Source organism: Zalophus californianus, chromosome 9, assembly GCF_009762305.2.
Source record: "Zalophus californianus isolate mZalCal1 chromosome 9, mZalCal1.pri.v2, whole genome shotgun sequence".
In the NCBI taxonomy this organism is placed as follows: domain Eukaryota; kingdom Metazoa; phylum Chordata; class Mammalia; order Carnivora; family Otariidae; genus Zalophus; species Zalophus californianus.
In genome coordinates, this window is record NC_045603.1 from 52,708,026 (window position 1) to 52,735,341 (window position 27,316).

The window sequence follows — 27,316 nt, forward strand, 5'->3', positions numbered from 1 at the left end:
TGCTTATATAATACCCTCTAGTTCCATCCACGTCATTGCAAATGACAAGATTTCATATTTTTTGATGGCTGCATACTATTCCACTGTATATATATATATATATATACCACATCTTCTTTCTCCATTCATCTGTTGATGGACATCTAGTCTCTTTCCATAGTTTGGCTATTGTGGACATTGCTGCTGTAAACATTGGGGTGCATGTGCCCCTTCAGATCCCTACATTTGTATCTTTGGGGTAAATACCCAGTAGTGCAGTTGCTGGGTCATAGGATAGCTCTCTTTCCAACTTTCTGAGGAACCTCCATACTGTTTTCCAGAGTGGCTGCACCAGCTTGCATTCCCACCGACAGTGTAGGAGGGTTAGGAACTTCAGTTTTTAATCCTAACATGGGTTTGTTCTGCAACTGTGTTCTAGTCCTGGACGGCATGATTTATTCTTACAGTGCACGTGGCTCAATGCCAGACTAGTAGGTTGGGGATACTACACACCTCATTCTCCACTTGAACACAGATCTGCTGAGACCTGGGCTCCTTGCTTCAGAATAACTGTAAGCCTGGGGATTGACTTTGCCACCCAGCAGGTGTCCCACAGCTTACCAGGAGTGCTTGTGTCTTCTCTCCTAAGGCAAGATACATAGTAACTTGCTCTCTTGCTTACTGGAGATCTCTGAAATCCTGCCATGGTGAAAAAAGTCCTGTGAAGTAGTAACACTCCGGTTATATGGTTATGTTAAGTCCCAGTGGCCAGAAGTAGCAACTACATGAATAAAGAATAGCAGTCATTTCATTATTTATTCATCAGGTGATATAACATCCTCTCAACCAGGACATTTTTGAGAGTCAGTGTGGACATCATTAATAATTATGCTGGGAAAATAGCACAAACCAAAACTATCTCATGCACACAGGGACATAAGGTCACTCTGTGTGCCTCCTCACTGGATTTGACACAACTCAATCCACCTACACTACACACCGCATCCGTTCACTCACAGGCTGGGGTTTCTTCTGACCTTTATCTCTATAAATGGGCATTTTAATGAATACAAACTTATTCCTCAAATGATTGATAAGCTAGATTCAAGCCCATTCATTCACTGAGCCTTTGACTCAGTGGTGCACAAGCCAGTGGAAGCCCAAAGAAAGGAGTGGATCATGGGAGTAGCCTGACATGTAAAGGAAATTCCTTCCTATAGCTTATTACCTCCCTGAGCTGCAAAGTACTGGCCTCATGAGAAGAAAACGGAAGCCTTCCACTAGAGTCGCCAGGCACTGGGTTAAGCTTCAGGCTCCCTACCTAATATTCAGCTGGTGTAGAAACATTTTAGCTATTAAGTTGTATCCACCCTCAAAAGTCACATGTTTACTTTGTCTTTAGACTGCAAAAGAAAAAGCAAACCCACAAGAATATCTGTGGTATATTTCAAATATAAAATTATACCCACAGCCCAAACAACTGGCTCCTTTTGGGGAGCATGAGTACCAGCATATTTGTAATACTTAATTGTACCTTGATGCATTTGCAGTCAGATGCTCTGAGGTCATGTGGCCAGTCACATGCAGCCCTAACTCCTCCTATGATGAAAGAGTCAGAGAACATTAATGCCATAAGCATCCCCAGTGGCCACCACATCCTAACATTTCATTTCACTAGGGAGACACTGAAGATTTGAAAGGTCATGTCTTCTCCATCACCATTCCCTGGTGAAAATCCAGTACCGTGGCCAAACCAAATGATATAAAGCTGCCCAAGCACACCAGCCCTCTCTCACCTCCCCAGGCTTTGGCCCCTGCAGTTCCCACTATGTGTAAGGCATATGATCCAGCTCCTTCTTCCTGACACTCCATGTGATGAATCCCTGCTGCTTTGCACATTCCCAGCAGTTGGTCAACAGACTTTGGAAATGTGAATGACCAAATGGTTTTGCCTAAATTTTAAGGAGCAGAAGTAGGTTTCAAACCCAAGTCTTTTGCCACCAAATTCAGTGTGTGTTTCATGACATAGTGTAGATAGAATCACAAGAGAGAATCTGGATGCTATCTTGACAGTTTGCCAGAATGCCAACGCTGAAATAATCTGCTTGGTTTATAGGACCACAGAGAAGTATGGTGGAATTTTATTTTTTTCTGGTACAAGTGCCATATTCAGAGTTCTCTAGGTTGAGCTTTTGAGTTGGCTACATGGGGTACAGAGGGTAAGACTTTGTGCTCTCCTTATTTTCTACCACCTATTGGCATCCTTTATCTTGGGAACTGTCTAGCTTTTCTGCCAAGAACACTACTGAGACTCCCAATCACTGTTACTTTAAATGAGACTTGTACTTGAACCCCAAGGCCCTTGAGCCCACTCTTCCTCATCTCCTTCCACCAACTGGCTTACTTTCACGTGTACTGCCCTGAGATCAGCACCATCAAATAATAACATGTGGTACACTAGAATTTGTAGTTTCCTTCCACATTATCTCATTTGATCTTTCTTTTTTTTTTTTTTTTTTTTTTTTTAAAGATTTTATTTATTTATTTGAGAGACAGAGAATGAGAGATAGAGAGCATGAGAGGGAAGAGGGTCAGAGGGAGAAGCAGACTCCCTGCCGAGCAGGGAGCCCGATGCGGGACTCGATCCCGGGACTCCAGGATCATGACCTGAGCCGAAGGCAGTCGCTTAACCAACTGAGCCACCCAGGCGCCCTCATTTGATCTTTCTAACAGCTTTGTGAGAGAGGTGGAATAGGCGCTAACATATTTTTTTTTCAATTTTTAAACAATGATTTCAGGGATGAGAAAATTGAGAGCAAAAGAAAATAAATGGCTTCTCTCAAGTCCCAAAGCTGGTTAGAAGCGGAGACCTGAAGTGAGGGCTTCTGATCCCAAAGGCAGGGCTCTCGTTCCTCCAGAAAAGCCAGGCCTGAGCTGTGGGAGCTCACGGGCCTCCACTGAGTTCTTCAGAGGGAAGAAAGGTTGGGCAAATTTGCTGGGTTGATAAAGCTGTAAAATCCGCCAGGGCATCCTAGAGAAGCAGCCAAGATTTGACAAATGAAAGAATTGATGGGCTCTTTTTTAAAAGCTTCGAGAGGCTGGCATCAACTTACACCCATATGAACCATTTTAACGTGCCACCGAAGTTCCCTCCGTAATAGAGCAGAGAGGCAAACACACATTTTCCACAAATGCTGAAGCAGCAGCCTGCGGCCGAGCACTAAGTGGTAGGACTGGATGAAAGACTTGCTTGTTGCAAGCTCCTGTGTCAGTAGGTGCCCGGTGATGACATTAAGGGCGTCTCTAAGTGCTTTGTCGCCGAGGGCCCGGGGACAGCAGTCAGTACTCGGCTCACTTGGGCACAGTAGCCAAGGGTCTTCTTTGCCCCCAGACTCCTTCCTGCTCCCTCCCTTACACTGAGTCTTTTGTCAGCAGCTCCAGTGAGGACAGGGAAAGAAAAGGAGAGAGTCTGCGACTTCCATTAAATATCAGCATATTGCATTTTTGGTGATGGCTCGTTGGAGGTAACGAGTGAAATCTGCTCAGTCACCATATTAGAGCAGCCTCTGACTAGGCCTCCGATCCTGAGTTAGTTTTCTTCCTCTCATTCATTCTTGGTCTCAGCAACTATGTCCTGAAGATCTATTGTTATTTACTATGAAGAATACCGGGAGGCCCACAGAAGAAATGCAGAGTGGGATCTCTGGCCAGGGGGTGAATCTGGGGAGGGAAGAGAAGAGGACCAACTCACTGTGTGTTCACCGTAGGCAGAATAAGGGTAAATGTGCAGTGAGGCAAATGCTTCTCTTGGTTGTTTATTGACTGCTTACCAAACGCTAAGCTCTGCGTTCTGGGGACAGAAGCAGAGAGAACAACTCAGACCTTGCCCCTTGAGGAGCTTATTGCCTCTGACAGTGTTTCCCAGGCAAGGCTCCCCCGCCACTTGCATTGGAATTATCTGGCCTTTGTCTAAAGAAGCTGATGCCTGGGCTCAGATCGACACAATCAGAATGTTAAAGGTGGGCCCTTGAATCTCAAGTTGTTCGGTGAGCACCACAGGTGAATTTTTTTTTAAGATTTTATTTATTTGACAGAGAGTACAAGCAGGGGCAGTGGCAGGCAGAGGGAGAGGGAGAAGCAGGCTTCCTGCCGAGCAGGGAGCCTGATGTGGGGCTTGATCCCAGGACCCTGGGATCATGACCTGAGCCGAAGGCAGACGCTTAACGACTGAGCCCCCCAGGCATCCCCAACCCCAGGTGATTCTTAAGCACAGGAGAGTCTGAGCATGATCTTGTGGCAGAGACCAACAAAGGGACCCAAACAGGTGTAACTAGGGAGAGCTGTGCTGGGGGGTGTGCAGGCTTGTGACTGCAAGGACCGGGGAAGAGGAACACACGCTGCTTGTTGGTTTCCTTCAGGATTGTTGTGGCAGCAGAGGGGGGCACTGCACCCCCAGTCTAACACTGCGTCCAGAGTAAGGAAGGGGCCTGTGGGAAATCACCTCAGTTGCTCTGATCTTTGTTCAAACAGTGCCTTCCCGGAGAGGCCTGCTATAGCCATGTTCTAAAAGGACTCTTGTCATTCTTCTTCTTCTTCTTTTTTTTTTAACTTAAATTCAATTAATGAACATATAATGTATTACTGGTTTCCGAGGTAGAGGTCAGTGATTCATCAGTCTTATGGAACACCCAGTGCTCATGACATCACGGGCCCTCCTTAATGTCCATCACCCAGTGACCCCATCTTGTCATGCTTCTTACTCGGACTTTTCCTCCAAGCACCTGTCCTCTTGTGACGTTGGAGTTGTGTGTCTGTCTCATGCACTAGTGTAGAAGTTGTGAGGGACTTGGGGGCGCCTGGGTGGCTCAGTCAGTTAAGCCTCTGACTCTTGATTTTGGCTCAGGGCATGATCTTAGGGTCATGAGATGGAGCCCCACGTTGGGCTCCAAGGGCGTGGAGCCTGCTTGAGATTGTCTCTCTCCCTCTCCCTCTGCCCTTCCCACCCTCCAAAGAAGTTGTGAGGGACTTTGTCACTTCTGTCCACAGCTGTATCTGCAGTGCCTAGAAAAGTAGATGGCACATCGTAAGTGCTCAGTAAACACATAAAGGCGCTTCTAGGAGGGCAGATGGATCCACACTGGCCCCATCTCTCAGCTGCTCAAGTGATATTGCTCTCAAAAACTGCAAGAATCTCTAAGCTTCCTGTGGCCTTTCTGTCCCTTCTTGGCAGCTGGGAACATCGGAAGGAGCCACCGGCAGCCCTGACCTCTCCCTCCCACAGAGACATTTGCATGGTGCATCTCTCCCTGACTGGGGCCCGCAGAGACTCTCTCTTCCTGTTGTGTGAGTCCCGGGGAGCCTCCGAGCCATTAGTTTAGTGTGAGGCTTCCTGGAATATCAAGAAGCTATTTCCAGAATTGAAGAGGGAGCTTTGGAGAGGTGAGTGTGGTCTGATAGAGGAAGGCCAACAACTCTGAGGAGAGGAGGTCAGGACTCCGGAGCCCAACAGAATCCTCTGGAGCCCTTGCCGCCGGCGAGGATGGGCGTGCAGTGGGTTGTCCCGTGCTGCAGCCCAGTTTTTCTGAGAGCCTTTTCACAAAATGTTCTGCATCACAGGTTAATGTATAAGACACGAGTTGTAAGTGGAAAGTTGGCAGAGTCCTTTGGAAATTGGCTAAAGGGCAGGAAATAAAGGGTAGCAATAAAAACCTAAAAGGATGTTAATTGGGGAGTGCCTCAGGGAATAGGGTTGAGACCAGCTTTTTATTATTTACATTAAAAATACTTGAGAATGGTTTTGAAAGGATTTTCATGTTGGCTAATGAAACAGCATTAGGGAGCTGTGTGTGGAAATGTGAATAGTGGAATTAGGGAAGGATTCAATTTATTGATGGAATTGAAGCAAGTGTTTTCTGACATGTTTCTGTGTATCAGTCCACACCCATTCCATTGGCTAGATTTCCCTTTGAGTAGTGGGCAGGATGACTTCAGCTTAAACAACTCAAATCTCTACATATGTTTGGCTGGCAGAAAAGCACTGGAAGAGATTCTGGCACTTTAAACCCAGGGTAGTCCTGAAATTAAATTGATGTTATCTTCAGACCTGGAAATCTTTCTTGTAGAAGGAGCTAGAAGACAGATGGAATCTCCCACTTAGCTAGAGGCATAAGACTGGAACTGGAGTACCCGACATCATCTCCCCACCTCCCGTAACACTTTTTATTTTATGGAGTTTGGATTATCGCAGAATTGTACTGTAGATAGACCCCAAGAAGAAGCAAGCAGTCTCTCTTCAGCAAAGTCATTGCATCCTGGAAATTACAGCATAGTGAGCCAGGACTGGGGAGCCCAGAGCCAACATTTGCTGTCCTCTCTAAAGCCTGCCTCAGAGGCCTCATGGAGGCCACCAAGCCCTGGATCTCCTTATTTGCAAGCCTGGGCCTGTAGGAATCCTCTTCAGCCTCGCTACTCAGAGTGCGGTCCCAGGACCCACAGCATCGGCATCACAGGAGAGTAAGCTAGACATGAAGCCTCTCTAGCCACACCCCAGAGCTGAATTAGAATCTGCATTTTAGCAGGATCCGCAGTGGATTCCTAGGCACATTAGCATTTGAGAAGCACTGCTAGAACATTTGTGACACCAGGAATCACAAGAAAATACAGCAAAGGGGATTTGGTTGCTTCTATGGAGGGAAAACTAGACCACATGAGTTCAGTGGCCTGAGGATAGAATTCTGGCATTTGGGACTTTCCAGTCTACTGTAAACTGAAGATTCTCCTTGTTGTTTTCTTTAATTTGGCTTCACAAGGCACAGTGCCTTCTCTAGGAGGTAAGCTCACCCTTAAAGTGGATATCCCTTTTGAGAAAATGTTAAAAGCCAGTCCAGCATACCCCTGAGTTCTCGTCCCCTGAGTGTGGGCCGTGCACTGGGCCACTAGCTAATTGTTACCACCTAGTTAGCAGGCCACAGAGGCGTGGTACCTGGAGGCTGCTTTTCACTTGAACTCATTTTCCAAGGGCTCTGTGGGTAGGTGTGTGGTATTTTTGTTGTTTTCTGCTGCTGGATGTAGGCTGTTAGTCCACAGGACCGCCCTATGTCAGGGTGTCACGGGCCTGAGCAAACCTTTCTAAAACATAGGAGGCTTGGCTTTCAAAGACGTGGATTTGAGCAGTCTGTAGGCCTCTTAGAATTGAATTCTCTGTAGGTTTGAGATGACCTAACACTGACTGTGTGTGATGGGGCACGCAGCTACTTAAACTCCAACCTCCTTCCTCTCCCTGCCCCTCCCCTGGCCTACAGCTTTCACTCAGACTTGCTTTTAGAAGACAGGAGAGAGAAAAGAGAGGGGTTGAAGGAACTAGAAGATTGACAAACTGACCTGCGTTTGTCCTTAGCTTGTGAGGTGGTGTACACAGGGCTGGTTTTGCCAAATTAGGAGGGAATAGTAATGAAACCCCAAACTCTTTTCCTGCCAGAGTTGGGTGAAAATAGAATTGTGACCTAACCCAAATACTGCTTCATTTTTATTCTTACTAGTTTTGTCAAGGTTATACTGTTCTTCTCCAAGAGTTTGGGTGGATATTGAAATATCCAGGTCCTTCCAGGCACTAGAGATGAGGAAAGACGTCACGTTTGCCAAGATACAGTTTGGAGATTCAGACTTAGCATGTGTCCTTTATAATTGAGGCTAGATTGAGGCCCCTCAAATCTGAGTATAGCTCTTTGCCCCATCCTTACATGAGAGGAGCCCTGCCCCTAGGGCCTCAAACAGGTAAACTGGAAAGTGATTCACGTGAGCCCATTAAATAAGTGTCTCCTTCAGTCCTAGACAAATACACACAGAGCAACTACTAAAGATCTGAGGCTGGCCTTCTCTCCCCCACAGACAGAGCCCAGAACCAGGGAAATCTGCTATTCATCTTTATACTTAGAGCACCTGGCACAGAGCAGGCCCTTAGTTAAGTCTTTGTGGAATGGTTGGATATGTAAGGAGGAAGGAGGCAAGCCTCTGACTGCTTTTCTGGCTAGCACAGTATCGACTATAAGTATTGTTCTAGCTATGTCTCAGGCATTATTACATTTTCCACTCATTCTTCCTTGTCAACTATTAGGCCCACCTGGTGAGCCCCATATGTCTATATGGCAAGTCTCCAAAGGAGGCTACCCCTGGCCACAAAGCTGGCTGCACAACCAGGTACCTTATAGTGCATACCTAAAAACACCTAGGCTGGATGGGAAAAGAGAAAGGAATTCAGAAGCTCATTTGTTATGGGAAATAATGTGCTCCCAACCTCTTAAGTAGGAATATTCCCATTCTTTTCAGGTAAGAGTCTACGATCTCTCCAAATATGAGCATGGATCAGATGATGTGCTGATCTTGGCCACTGATGGACTCTGGGATGTTTTATCAAATGAAGAAGTGGCAGAAGCCATCACTCAGTTTCTTCCTAACTGTGATCCAGATGACCCTCACAGGTTTGTGCATTTCTGTGGTGGTAGGGTTGTTCCTCGAGCCAGTTTTCACGGTGTGACTGAAATAAGTAATCATGCACTTTTCATCATTCATGATTTGCTGTAGAGCTGATATGGATGGATTAGGAACCAAACTGTAAAAGGGACAACATTTCTTATTAGTAGTACTTTCACAGCCAAATAAAAATCCTCAAGTCGAACCTAGATGCAAGTGGTAAAGAATTTGATTTGTAAGATACTTCAGCAACATATTTCTCACATTCTTCCTTCGTAATTCCGAAGTGAGAATAATCCAGTTTGTGATCCTCCTGTTGAGAATAATACCAAACACTCCTAGCATTGATTTTTATCCATTGGGAAATGATTTCTTTTGAGGGAAACATTGAGAAAGGAGAGAATAATTAAAGTAGGTTTTCATTTATAGGATAATGGCAGTGTAAATATCCCAAACAATTCTAGATGACTCAGAAATAAACAGAAATCCCCTCAGGAGAAAGGCAGCTTTCACTTAGAACACAAGGAAACAAGTCACCATGAGAAAAAGCCAGTAGAAATAGCAGACAGTGGAGTGGGACCTATAAACAATTCATTCTTGAATTTATCAGTCAAAAATATAAATATTTTAACATTTCAGAAATGTTTTTTAAAGTGTTGAAAATAGGAACAAGGACAAGAGACTATAAATTGCACAGATTTTAAAAATAAGGAAATGGAACTTCTGGAGATTTATTTTTAAAATAAGAATTAAAAATTCAGAGCATTAAACAGATTAGAGATAAACACTGGTGAGCTGGAAAATTGATCTGAACAGTCTAGAAAATGGCTCAGAGAGGCAAAGAAGAGGGAAAATGTAAAAAATGAGATTATGAGACTAGGGGAATGACCTAAGATGCTCTCAATAGAATTTCAAAAGGAAATTTTTGTAGATGAGAAGAGAAAGAAAAAGTTCCAGAATTGTTGATTGATAGTAAACTGAAGATCCAGAAAGCCCAACAGATCTTGAGCAGAAGAAATGAAAATTATAAGTAGGTATTTCATAATGAAACTGAAGAACTTAAACAAAATAATAAAAGCATTTGGAAAGAAAGACAAAACAGATCTATATAAATAATATTTAGACTGTGAAAGCTGACTTTTCAGAAACAACAATAGGATCCAAAAGACAGTGGAGTTACATCTTCAGTTGTCTTAAGAATTTTATTAACATGAAAGTTTTCTTAACATATATGAAAGAATTTTCCTATGTAGTAAAAATATCATTAAAGAGGATAAATTAAAGGCATTTTCAGGCAAAACACAACCTGAGGAATTTTAATGCCAACCAAACTGCTCTGAAGAAAATTCTAAAGGATGTACTCAGATAAGAAAAGGAAATGGTCCCAGATGGAAGATCTGAGAAGTAAAATGGATTATTAAGCTAGGATCATAATAAATTTGTAGACAAATTGGCTATATAAAGCAGAAACAAGAACATCTAATGTGGGGTACTAAAAATGATAGAATTGAGATACTAAATAAAAACAGCACAATAAATTGGCAAGGGGGGATAGCAAATCAGTTACAGTGTGCTGTGATTCTGCTGGAAAAGGTTCTCTTAAAAAAGTTTAGCTTTAGATTCTAAATGTGTTTATTTTTATTGTTACGTTAATCATCATACATTACATCATTAGTTTTTGATGTAGTGTTCCATGATTCATTGTTTGTGTATAACACCCAGTGCTCCACACAGTACGTGCCCTCTTTAATACCCATCACCAGGCTAACCCATCCCCCCACCCCTCTCTCCTCTAGAACTCTGTTTCTCAGAGTCCATAGTCTCTCATGGTTCATCTTAAATGTGTTTAAATAGCTAAGAAAACTTTTATAGTTTTCTTATGTATAACTTTTAGAATAGAATGTATAACTTTTAGACTAATCAAGGGAGAGAAAACCTACATGGAATCAGAAACCAAAGTTCTAAAAATTTATAAATCAAAAAATTATAATAAAATTAGAAATTACTTGGGTTTGGGGGCACCTGGGTGGCACAGTTGATTGGGTGTCCAACTGTTGGTTTTGGCTCAGGTTGTGATCTCAGAGTCATGGGATGGAGCCTCATGTCAGGCTCTGCGCTCAGTGTGGAGTCTGCTTGAGATTCTCTCTCTCTCTCGTGCTCATGCTCGTTCTCACGTGCGCTCTCTCTCAAATCTTAAAAAATAAATTACTTGGGTTTGAATAATGGGAAGAATACTACATATCAAAGCTTCAAAGGCTGAACTTTGAATCTTTTTTTTTTTTGGTCTAATTTAATGAGCTATGCATAGATGAAGACTCCGCTCACCCCTGACCTACCAGAAATAGCTACATCCTCTCCATGTCATAACATAGCTCTTTCCAAGACTCCCCACTATAACACAAGGAACCCCTGGCCACAAGCTCTAGACTCCTTACCACAGGGAAAGATTTTCTCAGACTAGGACCTTGAGGACTGACATGTGTTATGTCAGAAATACATATATTTCTGCCTATATTATCCACATAAATATGTACATAAGGCCTCTTATAACTTCTAGACTCTAGGAGCCAAAGGAGTGGAGCTATCTACTTGTGGACCATGTATTCTTTTCCTGAGTGCAGGCCATTAGTAAATACCTGTCCTAATTTTAAATTTTAGGTCTGCAGTCCTTATTTCTACAATAGCATCTAATTTAATAAGTGAAAATAGAATAAACACAGAGTAATGGAAGGAAAAAATTATAGATAAGAAAATAGAGAACAAATATTGAATAAAAATAAATGATAAATGAATTTAGTGAAGTTGCAGGATACAAAATCAGTATCCTGCAATCTGTTGAGTTTCTCTACACTAATAACAAACTAGCAGAAAGATAATGTCAGAAAACAGTCCCCTTTAAAATTGCATCAAAAAGAATAAAATACCTAGGAATAAATTTAACCAGGGAGGTAAAGACCTTACTCTGAACCCTATAAGACATTGATGAAAGAAATGGAAGAAGAAAGAAATGGAACAACATTCCATGCTCATGGATTAGAAGGACAAATATTGGTAAAATGTCCATACTACTCAAAGCAATCTACAGATTCAATGTAATCTCTATCAGAATACCAAAAGCATTTTTCACAGAACTAGAACAAATAATCCTAAAATTTGTATGGAACCATACAAAAGACCCCGAATAGCCAAGGCAATCTTGAGGAAGAGCAAAGATGAAGGTATCATAATCCCAGATTTCAAGATATACTATGAAGCTGTAGTAATCAAAACAGTATGGCACTTGCATAAAAACAGACACATAAATGAAAGGGACAGAATAGAGAGTCCAGAAATAAGACCACATTTTAATAGTCAATTAATCTACAAAGGCAAGAATATACAGTGGGGAAAGACAGTCTCTTCAATATATGGTGTTGGGAAAACTGGACAGCTACATGTAAAAGAATGAAACTGGGCCACTTTCTTACACCATACACAAAAATAAATTAAAAATAGATTAAAGACCTGAAACCATAAAACTCCTAAAAGGAGTTTATAGGCCATAAACTCTTGGCCTTAGCAATATTTTTCTGGATGTGTTTCCCCAGGCAAGGGAAACAAAAGCAAAAATAAACAATTGGAACTACATCAAACTAAAAAGCTTTTGCACTGTAAAGGAAATCATCAACAAAACGAGAAGGCAACCTCCTGAGTGGGAGAAGATTTTTGCAGTATTTGATATATCCAATAAAGGGTTAATATCCAAAATATATAAAGACTCCTGTAACTCAACACTCTGAGGGAATGAAAGACAAATAAAAAATGCGCAGAGGACCTGACTAGACATTTTTCCAAAGAAGACTTACGGATGGCCAACAGAACATGAAAAGATGCTCAATATCACTAATCATCAGAGAAATGCAAATCAAAACCACCATGATATAGCACCTCACAACAGAATTGCTAGTATCAAAAAGATAAATAATAAGTTTGGCAAGTATGTGGAGAACAGGAAACCCTCGGGCACTAATGGTGGGAATGTAAATTGGTGCTGCCACTGTGGAAAACAATATGCAAAGTTCCTCAAAAAATCTAAAATAGAAACACCATATGATCCAGTAATTCCACTTCTGGGTATTTACCCGAAGAAAATGGAAACAGTAGATCAAAAAGATCTATTCATCCCTCTGTTTATTGCAGTTTTACTTAGAGCAGCCAAGATATGGAAGCGACCTCAGTGTCCACTGATGAATGGATAAAGAACGTGTATATACACATAGAAAAGGGGGGATCTTGCCATTCTCAACAACATGCCTGGAGGGTATTATGCTAAGTGAACTAAATCCAAGAAAGACAGATACCATAGGATCTCACTTTTACGTGGAATCTAAAATACACAACAAATAAACAGAAACAGACTCATAAATACAGGCAACAGACTGATGGTTGCCGGAGCGGATGGGAGCTAGGAGAGGAGTGGAACAGGTGAAGGGGATTGAGAGTTGCAAACTTCCAGATACAAAATAAATCATGGGGATGAAAAAGAAATATAGGCAGTACAGTCAATAATACTGTAATAACTTTGGTGACAGATGGTAACTACCCTTACAGTGAGCATTTCATAATATATAATTGTCAAAGCACTATGTTGTATACCTAAAACTAATATAATACTGCATGTCAACTGTACTTCAATTAAAAATTAAAAAAAAATTTTTTAATAATAAAGCCATAGTTTATTGTTTAAAGCAACTAACACATTAGGAAAATGCAAATTAAAACCACAGTGAGATATCACCTCACCCATCAGGATAGCTATTTAAAAAACAAAAAAACAAAAATCTAAAAAAAAACAGAAAATAACAAGAGTTGGTAAGAATGTGGAGAAACTGGAACCCTTGCGCATTACTGTTAAGAATGCAAAATGGTGGAGCTGCTATGGAAAACAGTATAGTGGTTCCTCAAAAAATTAAACATAATAATCATATGATTTGACAATCCATTTCTGTGTATATACCCAAAAGACGTGAAAACAGGGACTCAAACAGGTATTTGTACACCCATGTTCATAGCAGTGTCATTTATGATAGCTTAAATGTGGAAGCAACCTGTATATCCACGAGCGAATGAATGGATGAGGAAAATGCATATAATGCAATGGAATATTAATTAACCTTAGAAGAAAATTCTCACAGATGCTACAAAATGGGTGGTGGGTATAGACGTTATACCAAGTGAAATAACCAGTCACGGAACAACAAATACTGTATGATTCAATTTATTTGAGGTACTTAGAATAGTCAAATTCATAGATTCACAGAGTAAAATGGTCATTGTCAGGGGCTCAGGGGTGGGGAAAGAGACTGTGTGTTTAATGGGTACAGCATTTCAATTTGGGAAGATGAAAACGTTTTGAGGGTAAATAGTGGTGATGGTTCTACAATAGTATGAATGTACTTAATGCCTTTGAACTGTACATGCTTTAAAATGGTAAAAATGCTAAGTTCTGTGTTATGTTTATTTTACCACAAATTATTTCTCAAAAACAAATTTGGAAAAGTAATAAATTAGGTAAATTTCTCATAAGACTAATCAAAAACAAAGGGTTACAAATAACATTGGGAATAAAAAACAGTAATATCTCAGACACAGCAGCAATTAAATGTGAAGACGCTATGAAGATATATGTATTCTTTCATAGGTACATTGTAAAGATATTAATTCTCCCTGATTGATCTTTAGAGGCAGTACAGTTATAACCAAAATTCCAGTGAGGTTTTCATGTAGCTTCATAAACTTATTCTAAGATGTATACGGAAGAACAAAATGCCAGGAATGTTTGTGACATTTCTGTATGGGTCTTACCCTTCTAGATATTAAGACAAAATCAGAACAATTAAAAGAGTGTAGAAAAAATTAAAATTGAACCCTTTCCTCACACCATAAGCTAAAATCAAGTCCATGAAAATTAAGACTTAAATGTGAAAGGCAAAATAAATACAACTGATAGAAAAAATAGTTTGGGAGAGTCTGTTTATATGATCTTAGAGAAGGATTTCTTAAAGAAGACCCAAAAAGCACGAATAATAAAAGATTGATAACCTTAACTGCATTAAAATTAGCAACTTTCATTCTTCAAAAGACAACATAAAGAGAGTAAAATGATAAGCTGTGAACTGGGAAAAGATTTTTGCAACCTGTATAACTGAAGAGGGATTCCTATCCATAGAATACAGTGAACTCTCACAGATCAATAAAGGAAACACAAACAACCCAGTAGAAAAATGAGCAAGAACCAAACACTCATGACACAGAAGAATGTTAATGTCCAGTAAATATATTTTAAAAACACAACTGGAGTAAGCAGAGAGGTACAAATTAAAAACATGAAGTAACAGCAGATGGCTTTGTGAATTTTTAGACAGACGGATGACACCTTGGCATACCTGGTGAAGTTAGGTCTTTGCATATCCTGTGACTCCGAAGTTCTCCTAGGTCTGTACCCTGGAGCACTGGTTATGAAAGTGTAGTCCTTGGGTCACATGGCATTGGCATCATCTGAGAACTTGTTAGAGATGCAAATTCTCAGGCCCCATCCCAAATCTACCAAATAAAACTCCAGTGAGGGGACCCAGCAGCTTGTGTTTTAATAGACCATGCAGGTGATATGGTGCTGCTAAAATTTCATACAAAAAGATACCCACAGAATTGTTTTTATTACAAAAGCTGGAATCAACACACGTGTCCAATCATAGGATGGATAAACTTTAGGACAGAAGGCTTTATAGCTCAAAAAAAAAGGGAATGAACCAAAGATGTGCTCATTAGCAGGGAAGAATCTCAAAAACATAATGTTGAGTTTAATAAGTAAGTCATAGAAGAATACACATATTATGATTCTATTGACATGAAGCAGAAAACTAACAATATATCATTTAGGTATATAGATACTAAAACTGTAACAAAAAGCAAAAAATTAACCCAAAATTCAGGGTAATAGTTACCTTGGTAGAAGGGGTGACAGGGAGGGGAAGGGTATGTGCTTGAGAAAAGGCCATAGTGAGCTTCTGAGATCTTTCTGGTACTGTTCCTTTAGCTAAATGGCAGCTACATGATCATGCATGTTATTTGAAACTATATATGTTGTATGCATTTGTTCGCATGTACACTACGAGAGGCAGCGTAGCCTGGTGCTTATAAGCATGGAAACTAGTCAGACTGCCTGAGTTCAAATCCTGGTTCTGCTTCTTCTAGACTTGTGTTTCTTAACTTCTCAGTGCCTCAAATTCCTCCTCTGTAAAATCGGGGTTCCAGTACTGACCTCATACATCTCTGTAAAGTGAAGTTCCTGCTAATGACTAAGCAGTAATGGGTGTTTGTTGTTGTTACTCTGTATTTGATGCTATTTTTCTATGTTTCATATATTTCACAACGAAAAATATTCCTTTAGGAAAAAAGTGAAGCAAGGCTGTCTCTCTCTTCCTTGACTTGTTTGGTATCCAATTGTTTGGATTCTTTTATTTGAACTTAAGTGGATTTTTCTCCTGTTGAGCTTTAGTTTTAATCTGTTTTATATCCTGCTTGTTAGCAACATTCTCGCCGGTTTTCTCTACTATGATTATTTTTATAAAGCTTTGCAAAGCCAGCTGACAGGTACAAGTGCAAAGGCACCACTTTTTTTTTTTTTTTTTTTTTTTTAAATCTCTCCAAGCTGGCTTGGTTTTGCTTACCAGCCCATCTCTCTCCATGGCAACAAATCTGCCCTCCAGGGAATGGTAACCTACGGACAGGACAGTGTTGTCACCAGGCAGGTGCCTGCCAGGTGAGAGCCGGCTCCGAGGTGCATCAGAACTGCTACCTCCAGAGGCAGGGCTTAGAGGGATTTCTGTGGAACAAACAGGGCAAGAAAGAAAAAGGTTTTATGTCTGCCTTTCAGGGAAGATGGCAAACCAAAGCCTAAGAAAGACTTCCGTATCCAGTAGAGGAATGAGTGAAAGGGAAAGTTGTAAGATAAGCCCCGTTTTATTGGTAAGAAAAAGAACATCAGCCTGGAGATCAGAAAAAATTCTGGTTGGGTTTTGAGACCTTAGGCAGTAAGACCTTATAGGCAGAGGTTTCTTCTTTGCCACATAACTCCCATTCAGATTCGTTCATTTGAGAAATATTACTCAGGACATGTTTTATGAGCCAAGGTCTGCTGGTATTGGGGAAGAAATCTATGAAGCAAACAGACCTGGCTCCTGCCCTCTGGGAGTTTAGAGTCTTGAGGGGGTTATGGAAACATAAGGAAGTTACAGTATAAGTGATTAAAGACAGGAGCCGAACCTAGAGGAAGGGATAGCCGAGGAAGTTTCCCACAGGAAGGGCTATCTAAACTTAAACCTGAAGAACAAATGAGGATGAGCCGGGCAGGGTAGGGGCGAGGTGCAGCTGGGGAGGGAGAACATGGTGCAGTCAAGTAAGCCAGTGGTCAGGATGGCGGACTGGGCTGAGCGTGGGGTGCTGTCCACACACGAGGTGTGAGAGCTAAATGCAAGTTGTGGCTGACCTTAGGAAGTCACAAGATTTTTTTTTTAAAGAATTTGTTTTTGGGGGGATGCCTGGATGGCTCAGTCAGTTAAGCATCTACCTTCAGCTCAGGTCATGATCCCAGGGTCCTGGGATCGAGCCCTGCATCAGGCTCCTTGCTCAGTTGGGAGCCTGCTTCTCCCTCTGCCTGCCGTTCCCCCTGCTTGTGCTCTCTCTCTCTCTCTGACAAATATATAAATAAAATCTTAAAAAAAAAAAAAAAAACTTATTTTTTGGCAGAGAGAGAGAGCGTGCGTGCACAAGCAGGGGGAGCGACAGAGGGAGAGGGAGGGAGCAGACTCCCCACTGAGCAGGGAGCCCAATGTGGGGCTCAATCCCAGGACCCTGGGATCAGGACCTGAGCCGAGGGCAGACACTTGACCGAGTGAGTCACCCAGGCACCCCAGGAACTCACAAGATTAATGAATGTGGAAATTAGTTGTAGGAAAGGAAGTCTATAATAATGACAGGGAATTTATATAATTCCTTCATTTGGACCCATAATCAGCAAACCATCTGTGCAACCTAATGGTGAAAACACAAGATGTGGATTCTCTACCCGTCTGCTCCTTTGTAATTTAAACAATACTAGGAATTCAGAGAAACAATTTATTTCACACTTATGGCTTAGAAGTGATGTAAAGTTTTCTCTTTCATGTGCAACATATTTGCACATTTCCGTGTGTAATTTGGGAGGTGGGCACCACACTCCTTCCCTGGCTGGGTGTGTCTCTTTGTGTGGCCCATGGAGAGCTCAGTCCCAAAAGCCGTGGCGGGGAGTTGCTCCAACTGGGAGCTGTTCTGATCTTCCTGTGCAATAGAAATATGAGAGAAAGTCATCCTAATAAGTTTTAGTCAAAGCTATAATGTCTGTGAGGAGGAAGGACCCACTTTATAACTGCAGAGGCTCCGTGGGCTCTTCCTTGGCCAGAAGGATTCATTTCTCCCCAGATGTAGCCCGGGACCAAAGGCTTACCTATTTAATCATGTTGGAAGGTGGGGGCTGGCTGGCTGGTTGGCATGCTTTCTTTTTCTTTCCTTCTTTCTCCTCCTCCCTTCCCTCCCTCCCTCCCTCTTTCTTTCCTTCCTCCTTCTTTCCTTCCTCCTTTCTTTTTCTTTTTTTCTTCTGATTGGAGCACACCCTGAAATAGAGCCGAGTTGGCAGTTCTGTGAGTCCATTGTGGGGTATGCATTGAACCATTCATAGGAAATAAACCAAGCTAGCACCTGAGTCAGGTGGCTGGAAGTCATGGAGGTTGGGCTACACAACCTGTAGTTCTCTATAATACCAGGAAGATTCTCTGCTGAGGCCTAAACATCCTGCACAATTTGGAGAGGGTGCTGGAGAAAGGCCTGGAAGGGGTTTTCTGGGGCAAGCGAGGGATCGACTTATCCCCTCTAATAAGCTGGAGATTTAGTGGTAGATCTCCTGTGAATATTCAAAATAGAGGCCAGTGTGTGAACACTCAAAGAGGATGCTTAATATTTTGTCAGAAAGTAATAAATTGTCAATATGACTGAGGGGGAAGGGCATGGGCAAAGCCAGAGGGAACTAGGGCCAAAGAACAGTTAATCAAACATGAAAGCACGGTATGCAGTTGCATTCTAAATGCCCCGGCAAAACTTTGTGAGGCTTTGCCAGTCCTTCATTGCCCGAAACCTGTCTGTGGAAACCTCCTCTTTGTAACTTGGACCTACTGACCCTCGGTCCCTCTGCCATGACACTCGAGGGGCTTTGTATGGGGTATTAAATCTGTAAGTACCAATGTAACATAAATTCTACAGAGCGTTTCCCTAACAAGAGAAGCTTCTTGGGACGCCTGGGTGGCTCAGTGGGTTAAGTGTCTGCCTTCGGCTCTGGTCATGATCCCAGGGTCCTGGGATTGAGCCCTACATCGGGCTCCATGCTTAGCGGGGAGCCTGTTTCTCCCACTCCCTCTGCTGCTCTCTCTGCTTGTGCACGCGTGCTCTCTCTGTCAAATAAATAAATAAAATCTTTAAAAAAATGAAGCCTCCTTGATGGTCACACTTGAGATGGCGTTCTTCACATCCATGCTCTCTGAGACTTTGATCCACGTCCATTGACGAGGAAGAGATTAATCTGTAGGAAGTTACTAGCAAAAACGCCACCAGCACTGACAGCAGGCTACTCAGGCAGCTATTAGTATTGCTAGTTTGTATTTCCTTGATAATACGAAATTTATTTTGGCAAAAGACAAAATTTCTTTTTATGAGGTCTTTCCACGAATTAGCTGAACTAATTTCTACTGGCACCACGTGGTTTTGAAAAACTATGCCTCAGATGCAAAAAATGAAGGGTTTCCCCCTCTGCCCCCCATATCAATTACATGTTTGAAGAACAAATTTGTGAGTGCTTGATCTGCTGTTTGAAGGCTAGATAAAATCTGCATTTTTGTCTCTTTTGCAATGTTGAGCATATTTAGACCCATGGGAACTGGGAAGTCAGTCTGTGACCCTGCCCATAATGGCCTCTGAACAGCACGCTGCCGGGCCCCTCTTTCCTGCCTCACAGCTCTTTATATGGCTGCTGGAGCAGAGCTGTGTGGCCACTTAGTTGGAAGATCAGGGCATTTTAAAGGGCTTGCCAGGGAAGATTGAGAAGGAAATGTTCGATTGCTCCCTCTCACATTGAAATTGTGCTGTTTGGGATACAAACAAAAATAAACACACAGCACGTAAGGAACCAGGGAGTTGGTGCCAGGGGCGGAGGGCTGGACCACGCGTGGCAGGCGTGGCAGTTCTCGCCCTCTCCTGTGGGTGCGGCCGCTCTCCCCAGTCTGCGGCCTTGTACCTGCGGGCACATTAACCCCTGAGGTACACCGTGGCCACGTCACGGACAGAGCTGTCGGTATTCCAGTGTCTCAGGATATTCCACCTGCACCCTGGGCTGGGGACAGAGCCGTCACAAGTGGCTTCAGTGAGTTTAGAGGCAGACAAGGGACCCGCGTGGTTCAGCTCCCAGCAGTGAGCCTAAGAGATGCCTCCTCCTGGGATGAGCTGCCCAGGTCCAAATACAATAAAGAGCCCTCTCCAAGCCACCCCTCACCCCCTGCCCACCCGGTCACCACAGATCCCTGCCAATGTTCCCAAGCTTGGGAGAGCTTTTCTACCTCTTAAATTTCAGAGGCCTGCTCGGAATGCAAAGAAGAGTCCTCCTCTTGTTCCCATCACACTCTATTACTGCTGGGCATCAGCAGATGGAGGCGGCCTTTTATATGCAAATATTTGGAACCCATTAATTCCCCAGTTCCTGCCACCTACCTCCCTCTTGTAAGACCCTGATCTATACCATCTAAATGGCAAATAGCAGTTCCCACCCAACTAGAACTATTCAAGCCTTTAAAGCAGGGTTATAGCCTGAGGCCTGAAATGGCCGTAGTTTTGACACCAGTGCTGATTCAAATGCAGTCCCTGTGAGAAATAGACTCTCTAAGAGGTGGATGACTGAAGGCTGATCTCTTGGGGGGAAGAGAAAGACATCTTATGTTTAATGAGGAAAAATGATAGCGGGAACTGACCTCTGACCAAGTGCCGAGACTGTGCTGAATGCTTTGTGGAAGGATCTCATTCATTCCTTGCAGGAGCCTTTGAGGTCTGCCCTGTCATCATCCCAGATTTATACGTAAGAAAAGAGGGGCTCCAAGAGGCTCAGGAATTTTTCCAATGTGCCCATGTGGGCCGTGGTAAAACCAGGATTGGACCCTTGGCAACCCACGCCCACACCCTGAGCCCCTTTGTATGGCCTACTGAAGAGGCGAAAGAAGTAAGAACTGCCACAGAAATGGCGGGGACAACAGAGACAGTTGAGGATTTATCGGTCTCCTTCCACCCTGTTAGTGCCATTGTGAAAAGAGCTTCTGGCCTTCCCATAGTCCTTCAGCCCTCTTCTTTGTTTTCCTCCCTCCCCTGCTGTCCTTTCTCTGCTCCCTCCCACTCAGAGCCTGAGGAAGCCTCTGAGCCAAGCCCTGTGCCGTGTGCCAAGTTAGCTCCCTCCCTGGCAGCCATTTCTTTCAGCAGATCAGTATTGAAATTTCTTTTGCTGATCAATATTGAAAGTTGTGGCCAAAGAAGAAAAATGTTCTCAAAATACAAAACTTGTCTCCAGGGAGATTCTTTCTTAGAAGAGAGCGAGTACTTCAAACTGCTCCAGCAGTTCTCTCATGTGGTATGACCAAGCATTCAGGAATGGCCCTTCATCTGCTCCACATCCAGCTTCCAGAATCGCCAGGCTCCTCAGCCCGCCTCACAGCCTCGGCCCATGTGCAGTGGAATCCACTTCCCTGTCACTGTCTTCAGCTGTGCCATATTCTTATTTGCTCCTCTCCTGTATATTTTTGTACTCACATTTCATGTTTTAACTCCATCTGTGGCACGTGTCTACCCTTGTGTTCAGTCTCAGTACCAAAATCTGGAGAACTCTCCTGTTTTACTGCCACATTTAGCAATTTCTTTCATAGTCACCAAACCAGACAGCCCTTGTCAGGTAGAAATTGAAAGAAAACCAAATGGCAGTGGGGACACTGAGGTCTTTCCCTCCTGAGAAAGTTGTTTCCTCTTGTACCAGTTTTGATATAAGGCAACCTTATATATGGTTTCATGCCTGGGGCAAGTTGGAAATGTAGGAAATTGGTTCTAGAGTTCAGCGGTACTGTTAGTCACTGAATACAGCATCTACTCAGTCCTCTTCAGTTGTCCACACAGGCTGCTTTTACAAAGGGGATACCACACTCACCAGAGAAGTCTGGCAAAGAGAAGTCATGTGGAGGAATCTGAGCTCCTGGCAACAGTGTTGGAAGAAGTGGTCCTAGGCATTCTCCCCAAGCCTCCCACCTCAGGTCCTTCCCTGAAGCACATGGATACATGGATGATGGCAAGAACCTGATGAAACTGAAGTTTTGTGAGAAGGGGATATGGTTGGGTAGGCTCACCACACAGGAAGTGGGAAGTTAAACCTCACACCACTCCTGTGTTATGAGAATCCTAAACCAAGAAATTACATGTTCTACAGCTGGAAAACTCATAATAAAGGCAAATTTAAAAATCTCTCTATAATCTAGGGCACAGAGTAAGCAACCCCTACTGAAGAGAAACATAGCTTTAAAGCCAGTATAAGAAAGAATAACTAGACACAATGGAGCCTTCTCTCTACCTCTCCAAAGAAAACCCAGTAGAACAGGTTGAAAATTTAAACATGTACAAATAGAACCACAAAGCAGGAAGAGGTCAATTTGGAAAACCAAATGAAAATTCACAATGGAGAAAAGTATGTCATTGAAATAAAGTTACCATAGCTCACCCCTGAATAACATGGGTTTCAACTGCATGAGTCCACTTATACATGGATTTTTTTTTTTTAAGACTTTATTTATTTATTTGACAGAGAGAAACACAGTAAGAGAGGGAACAAAAGCAGGGTGGAGGGGGTGGAAGATGGAGAAGTAGGCTTCTTGCTGAGCAGGGAGCCCAATGTGGGGCTCAATCCCAGGACCCTGGGATCATGACCTGAATCAAAGGCAGACACTTAACAACTGAGCCACCCAGGCACCCCTATACATGGATTTTTTTTGACACCATACTGCAAATGTGTTTTACGATTTTTTTTAAAGATTTTATTTATTTATTTGAGAAAGAGAGAATGAGAGACAGAGAGCACGAGAGGGAAGAGGGTCAGAGGGAGAAGCAGACTCCCTGCTGAGCAGGGAGCCCGATGCGGGACTCGATCCTGGGACTCCAGGATCATGACCTGAGCCGAAGGCAGTCACTTAACCAACTGAGCCACCCAGGCGCCCTCTCTTACGATTTTTTAATAATATTTTCTATAGCTTACTTTATTGTAAGAATACAGTATATATAATAAGTATAACATACCAAATATGTATTCACTGTTTATGTCATCAGTAAGGTGTCTGGGCAACAATAGGCTATTAGTAGTTAAGTTTTCGGAGAGTCAAAAGTTACACTTGGATTTTTGACTGTGTGGTGATTGGTGTCCCTTAACCTCCGTGTTGTTGAAGAGTTAACTATACTGAATGGATTGAAAAGTAAACCACTAAAACAGGAATTAGCGAATTTATAGAAATCAGAAAAAAGAAAACAGGAAAGAAGTGGAATTCTGGAAGGCAAAGTGGGGAAGGCCTAAGAGGAGAAAATATTAAAAAAATAGAGGGCAAGCAATATTCAAAAAGTTCACAGTTGAAAATTTTCCAGATTCAAAGAAATATCTTCTCATTTGAAGGAGTAAAACAGATTTTCAACCATGATAGATAAAAACGAATCCTCACTCTTATGTCGTGGTGTAACTTCATACCATCGATAACAACAGTAAAAACTTAAAAAGCTACCAATGAGAAGATATTTCCTTATAAAGAAATGTCTTCCCAACAAGAGAAGTCACAATAAATGAAATATCTCTAAACTGCTGAGGGAAAAGTAATGGTCAATCCAGAATTCTATACCCAATAAAGCTATCATGCAAAATTAAAAGCAAAAATAAAAGATTTTTGTGGTCCAAAGACTAGGTGAGTTTAATCCCTCATATACCATTGTTGAAAGAATTTCTAAAAATGGACTTCAACAGAAAAAAAAAAAATCCAGAAGGAAGGAATGGATTTCAAAAACCACCGAAGTTAGTATGTTGGTTTATTTACATAAGTATGGATTGTAAATGATAATAATGACTAATAGAGGCTTAAAAAGAAGGATGAAATTCAACTACCTGCCAGTAACATGAAAGATGATAGAAGGCATTCCAAGATCCCTTTATTTTCTGAAGGAGGACATAAATACTGATTAACCTATGTGTTAAAAACTTAAGTGCTAAAATGAAAGAAATTATCACTTCTAAACCAGTAGAGGGAGGGAAAAGGTGTTCAAGCAATCAACCTGATTTCAGAAAGCAAGAATGAAGAAAAACATAATCAGAAAATGCACAGGAAGTTTTATATATATTTCTATGTATTAGTGATGGCAGAAATAAGCTCCGGTATATTAGTTTTTACAATAAATACAGCTTACATCTTAATAACTATGAAATTAGATTTTATTTTAATTAGCCATGTACCACTAATGAAATACACTTTAAAATACAAAGTTTAGAAGTCCTACTCAATCTTGTGGATTTTATCTTTGAAAAATATCAGCGTGAGGAGGTGGCATTGAAAATGACCATCTTTTCTTGCCTGAGACTGGGGATCGCATTAACTCAGGATGATAGATGGGCAAGTCCTACCTTGTTAATAGGTTAATATTTATTGACTTCTTCTTAAGTCTTAACTGTGGCCTCCCAAGGAACTTAAGGAGCATCAGAGAGAAGAGCTTGTGTCATGTGTCATGAAAGCCCAGACGCAGGAGAACTGGGGAGTGTGGAGTGGAGTGGAAGCTGTCCCCCCTACCCACTCCCCCCCAACCCCCACCCAAAAAAGGAGAATTCAGGAAGACAGCAGACATCAAAGGCAAAGAAGATGGTCAGTGGTATCTGTGCTGGAGCAAGGGTGAGCTCAACGAGTACTGAGAAGAAGCTTTTAGGTCAAGGTGTAAGAGGCCAGATGAGTGAGGCAGTGGGCCTACTGGTAAGAGATTAAGGAAGAAAAAGGGAAGAAATTGAAGAAGCAAAAATGGATTTCTCTCTCAAGTTCAGCACCTAAGGGAAGACAGAATGGATGGTAAAGAGAAATTCAGGCTCGAGGGAAGTGATCTTGGAATAGGCAATAACCATTTTTAAGAATAAAACCTTAATTATGTAGAGCCCTCAGGGAAATGAGTTTCCTGGGTAACCATCTTTTCTAGGTGACCTAATGCTGCTTTTTAAAATACCACTGCTAATTTTGACCATTTTTAAATACCCAGAGTCACCAGCCGTGACAATATCAGGGTGGTCTCTTGCCTTGAACTAAGGGTGATCATTCTTTGTGACTTCACTTCATTTTGATCTCTCGCCGTCATTGCCCCACAGGACGGTTCGCCTCTCCCTAGACTAGCCTAGAGAGCCAGCCTCTTGAGTTCTTTTCTCTGTTTTTTGACATCTTGGAGCATCTTTCTTTTACCATCAGCCACCTTTTATCATGACTTGCTACAATTTTCTCTGTCTAGCATGCTCTTGAGCTAGGTTAAGGTGTGTTCAGCCCTGACAGATGAATCTACTCGGTATTGACTCAGCCACGTTTCTTAACTTGAAAGGCTAAAGTCTGGACCCCAGTCAATCTCCAGGATAATAAACATCACTCTGATATTGTTGGTAGCCTTTCCCGGCATGGTTCTATCTCAGATATACAGTTTAATATAAACCCAAGAATAATCTGGGGTGAGCATCTGAGAGAGTCTTCTGAATATAATATAAGCTGCAGTATGTGGATTTGGGGACATTTATTTGGCCCTTTAGCCAAAGGCCTCTCTGGACTCCTTTCTGTTTATTTCCTGATCTCAACAGGAGAACCCCCTGAAAGGCTAACTGGCTGCATCTTCCCTCAAGTGCTACTGAAGACATTTCTGCCTCAAAGCTGATAATTCTCTCCATACAGATAGAAAAAGAAGGTGTCTCTCCTCCCCACCCACCACCCACCCTCCAGGAGGAAAGGCATTTATTTTGTATTAACTCAAACAGCCTCTCCTCTGCCACCTAGATAGAGTGTGTCCTGCACTCCTCTCTCCTGCCTGGGCTGCAAGGAGACTTGAGTCTCAAAGACTTTATGTCCTGGAATCTTAATCCTGAAATCATTTGCTGCAGACCTTAGTCTTAAATATTGTAATGATGGGCTAGACGCTAGTCTCTTATTTTTAATTAATTAATTTTTTGCCGGTCTCCTTTAATATGAGACTCAGTAAATCCATAAAGGGTCTTAAAAGAAGAAATAGAAGAGCCTTCTGGTGTTCTGAATTCCATAAAATTACAGCCCTGAGGGCAAGGCAGAGACATTCCAAAGTAGGGAAAAACCACTAGTAATATCAGGGTGGTCTGTTGTTAAAGGTCTGTCGTTAAAGCCTTCCAAGAAGCCTTCCTTATAGGGTGACATTTATTATCTTGGTGATTTATCAGAGTCTAGCTTTTAGCTTTTCAGGCTCAGAAACTGGTTTAATCAACATACAAAGAACAGATTCATTGTCAGAGCTGGGCTCACCCTAAACAAGCTTACAAAACTAATCTGGAAACTGAAATGCCAGTTGACATTTATATGGAGAAATATAACTGACTGATATTCCTAAAGTACAATGACTGGCTCATTCCTTCCCTGTAGGCAGGCCTACACAAGGAGCCAGATCATAATCAGGTTATTTGGTGAACGTGAAATCAGAGTTAACGGTGAATCATGTTTAATGGCAAAGGCTGAGAGAGTAATTCATCCACACTAAATATGGTTGTACCAGCGGAACTAAATCTCTTTGAAGTCTGTCAGCTAAGACTCTCTCTGCTCTGATCAGTATTTGGATAGACACCTGCCAATGTTTTGCCTCTCTCTTTTTTTTTTTTTAATGCCTCTAGGCCAACTCAGGCCCACACCCACCAAAGTCCCCTCCCACACTGGTCTTTAGATACTAATATTTTCCATTGACTAATAATGTAGCCATTCTTTTTCCTCGAGTTTAAATCTCTATGAGCAATCTTATTTTCTAATTCTGGAGGGCCCCCCACTGTACCTACGTTGATCAAGAGAAGAGAATGGCATTGATAAGGGTGGGTGAATAGCTCATTCATACCAAGGTTTATCAGTCCTTTCCCAAAAACACCTTCACATTTTTATTGTATTCCTATGCTACATGTACTATTAATGTTTTTATTTCAATCAACTCACTTTTTAAAAACAATTTTAAAAGACCTCTACCGTAAATGGAAAATGACTATCCTTTGTCCTAAAAAAGAACATGGTCCAAAAAATAAACACTGAAAACCAAAACTCTTAGGATTCCCAAGTACTTTCTCAGTTAGGCATGGTTTGCCAAGCAAAGCTATGAGCCCAAGCAGATCCATATTAAAGACAGACTCAACACCAAACGGAGACTGTCTCCTTGACATCACCAAAACCCTCAGAGGACTCAACAGTAGAATATTTTAGGAGGTTATTTTAATGTATGTGGTGCCTTGTCCATCCACTTAAAAGAATAATCTCACGTTAGGCATCCCACGTTTTGGGAAAAGATGGCCTAGACTTTAAGATTTTATTTATTCATTTGAGACAGAGAGATACACAGAGAAAGAGTGAGCATGAGCGGGGGGGAGAGGCAGAGGGAGAGGGAGAAGCAGACTCCTCACTGAGCAGGGAGCCCGACGTGGGGCTCGATCCCAGGACCCAGAGATCATGACCTGAGC

At 42.1% G+C, this 27,316-nt stretch overlaps 1 protein-coding gene across 1 annotated transcript in view; it reads left to right on the forward strand.

Annotated features, from left to right (window-relative positions):
• PPM1H (protein phosphatase, Mg2+/Mn2+ dependent 1H) overlaps positions 1-27,316 on the forward strand; it is a 239,020-nt gene that overhangs the window by 211,129 nt on the left and 575 nt on the right. Inside the window, exon 9 of the mRNA XM_027592252.2 lies at positions 8,305-8,456. Coding sequence (XP_027448053.1) covers positions 8,305-8,456 — 152 coding nt within the window. The remainder of the gene's footprint in view (positions 1-8,304; positions 8,457-27,316) is intronic.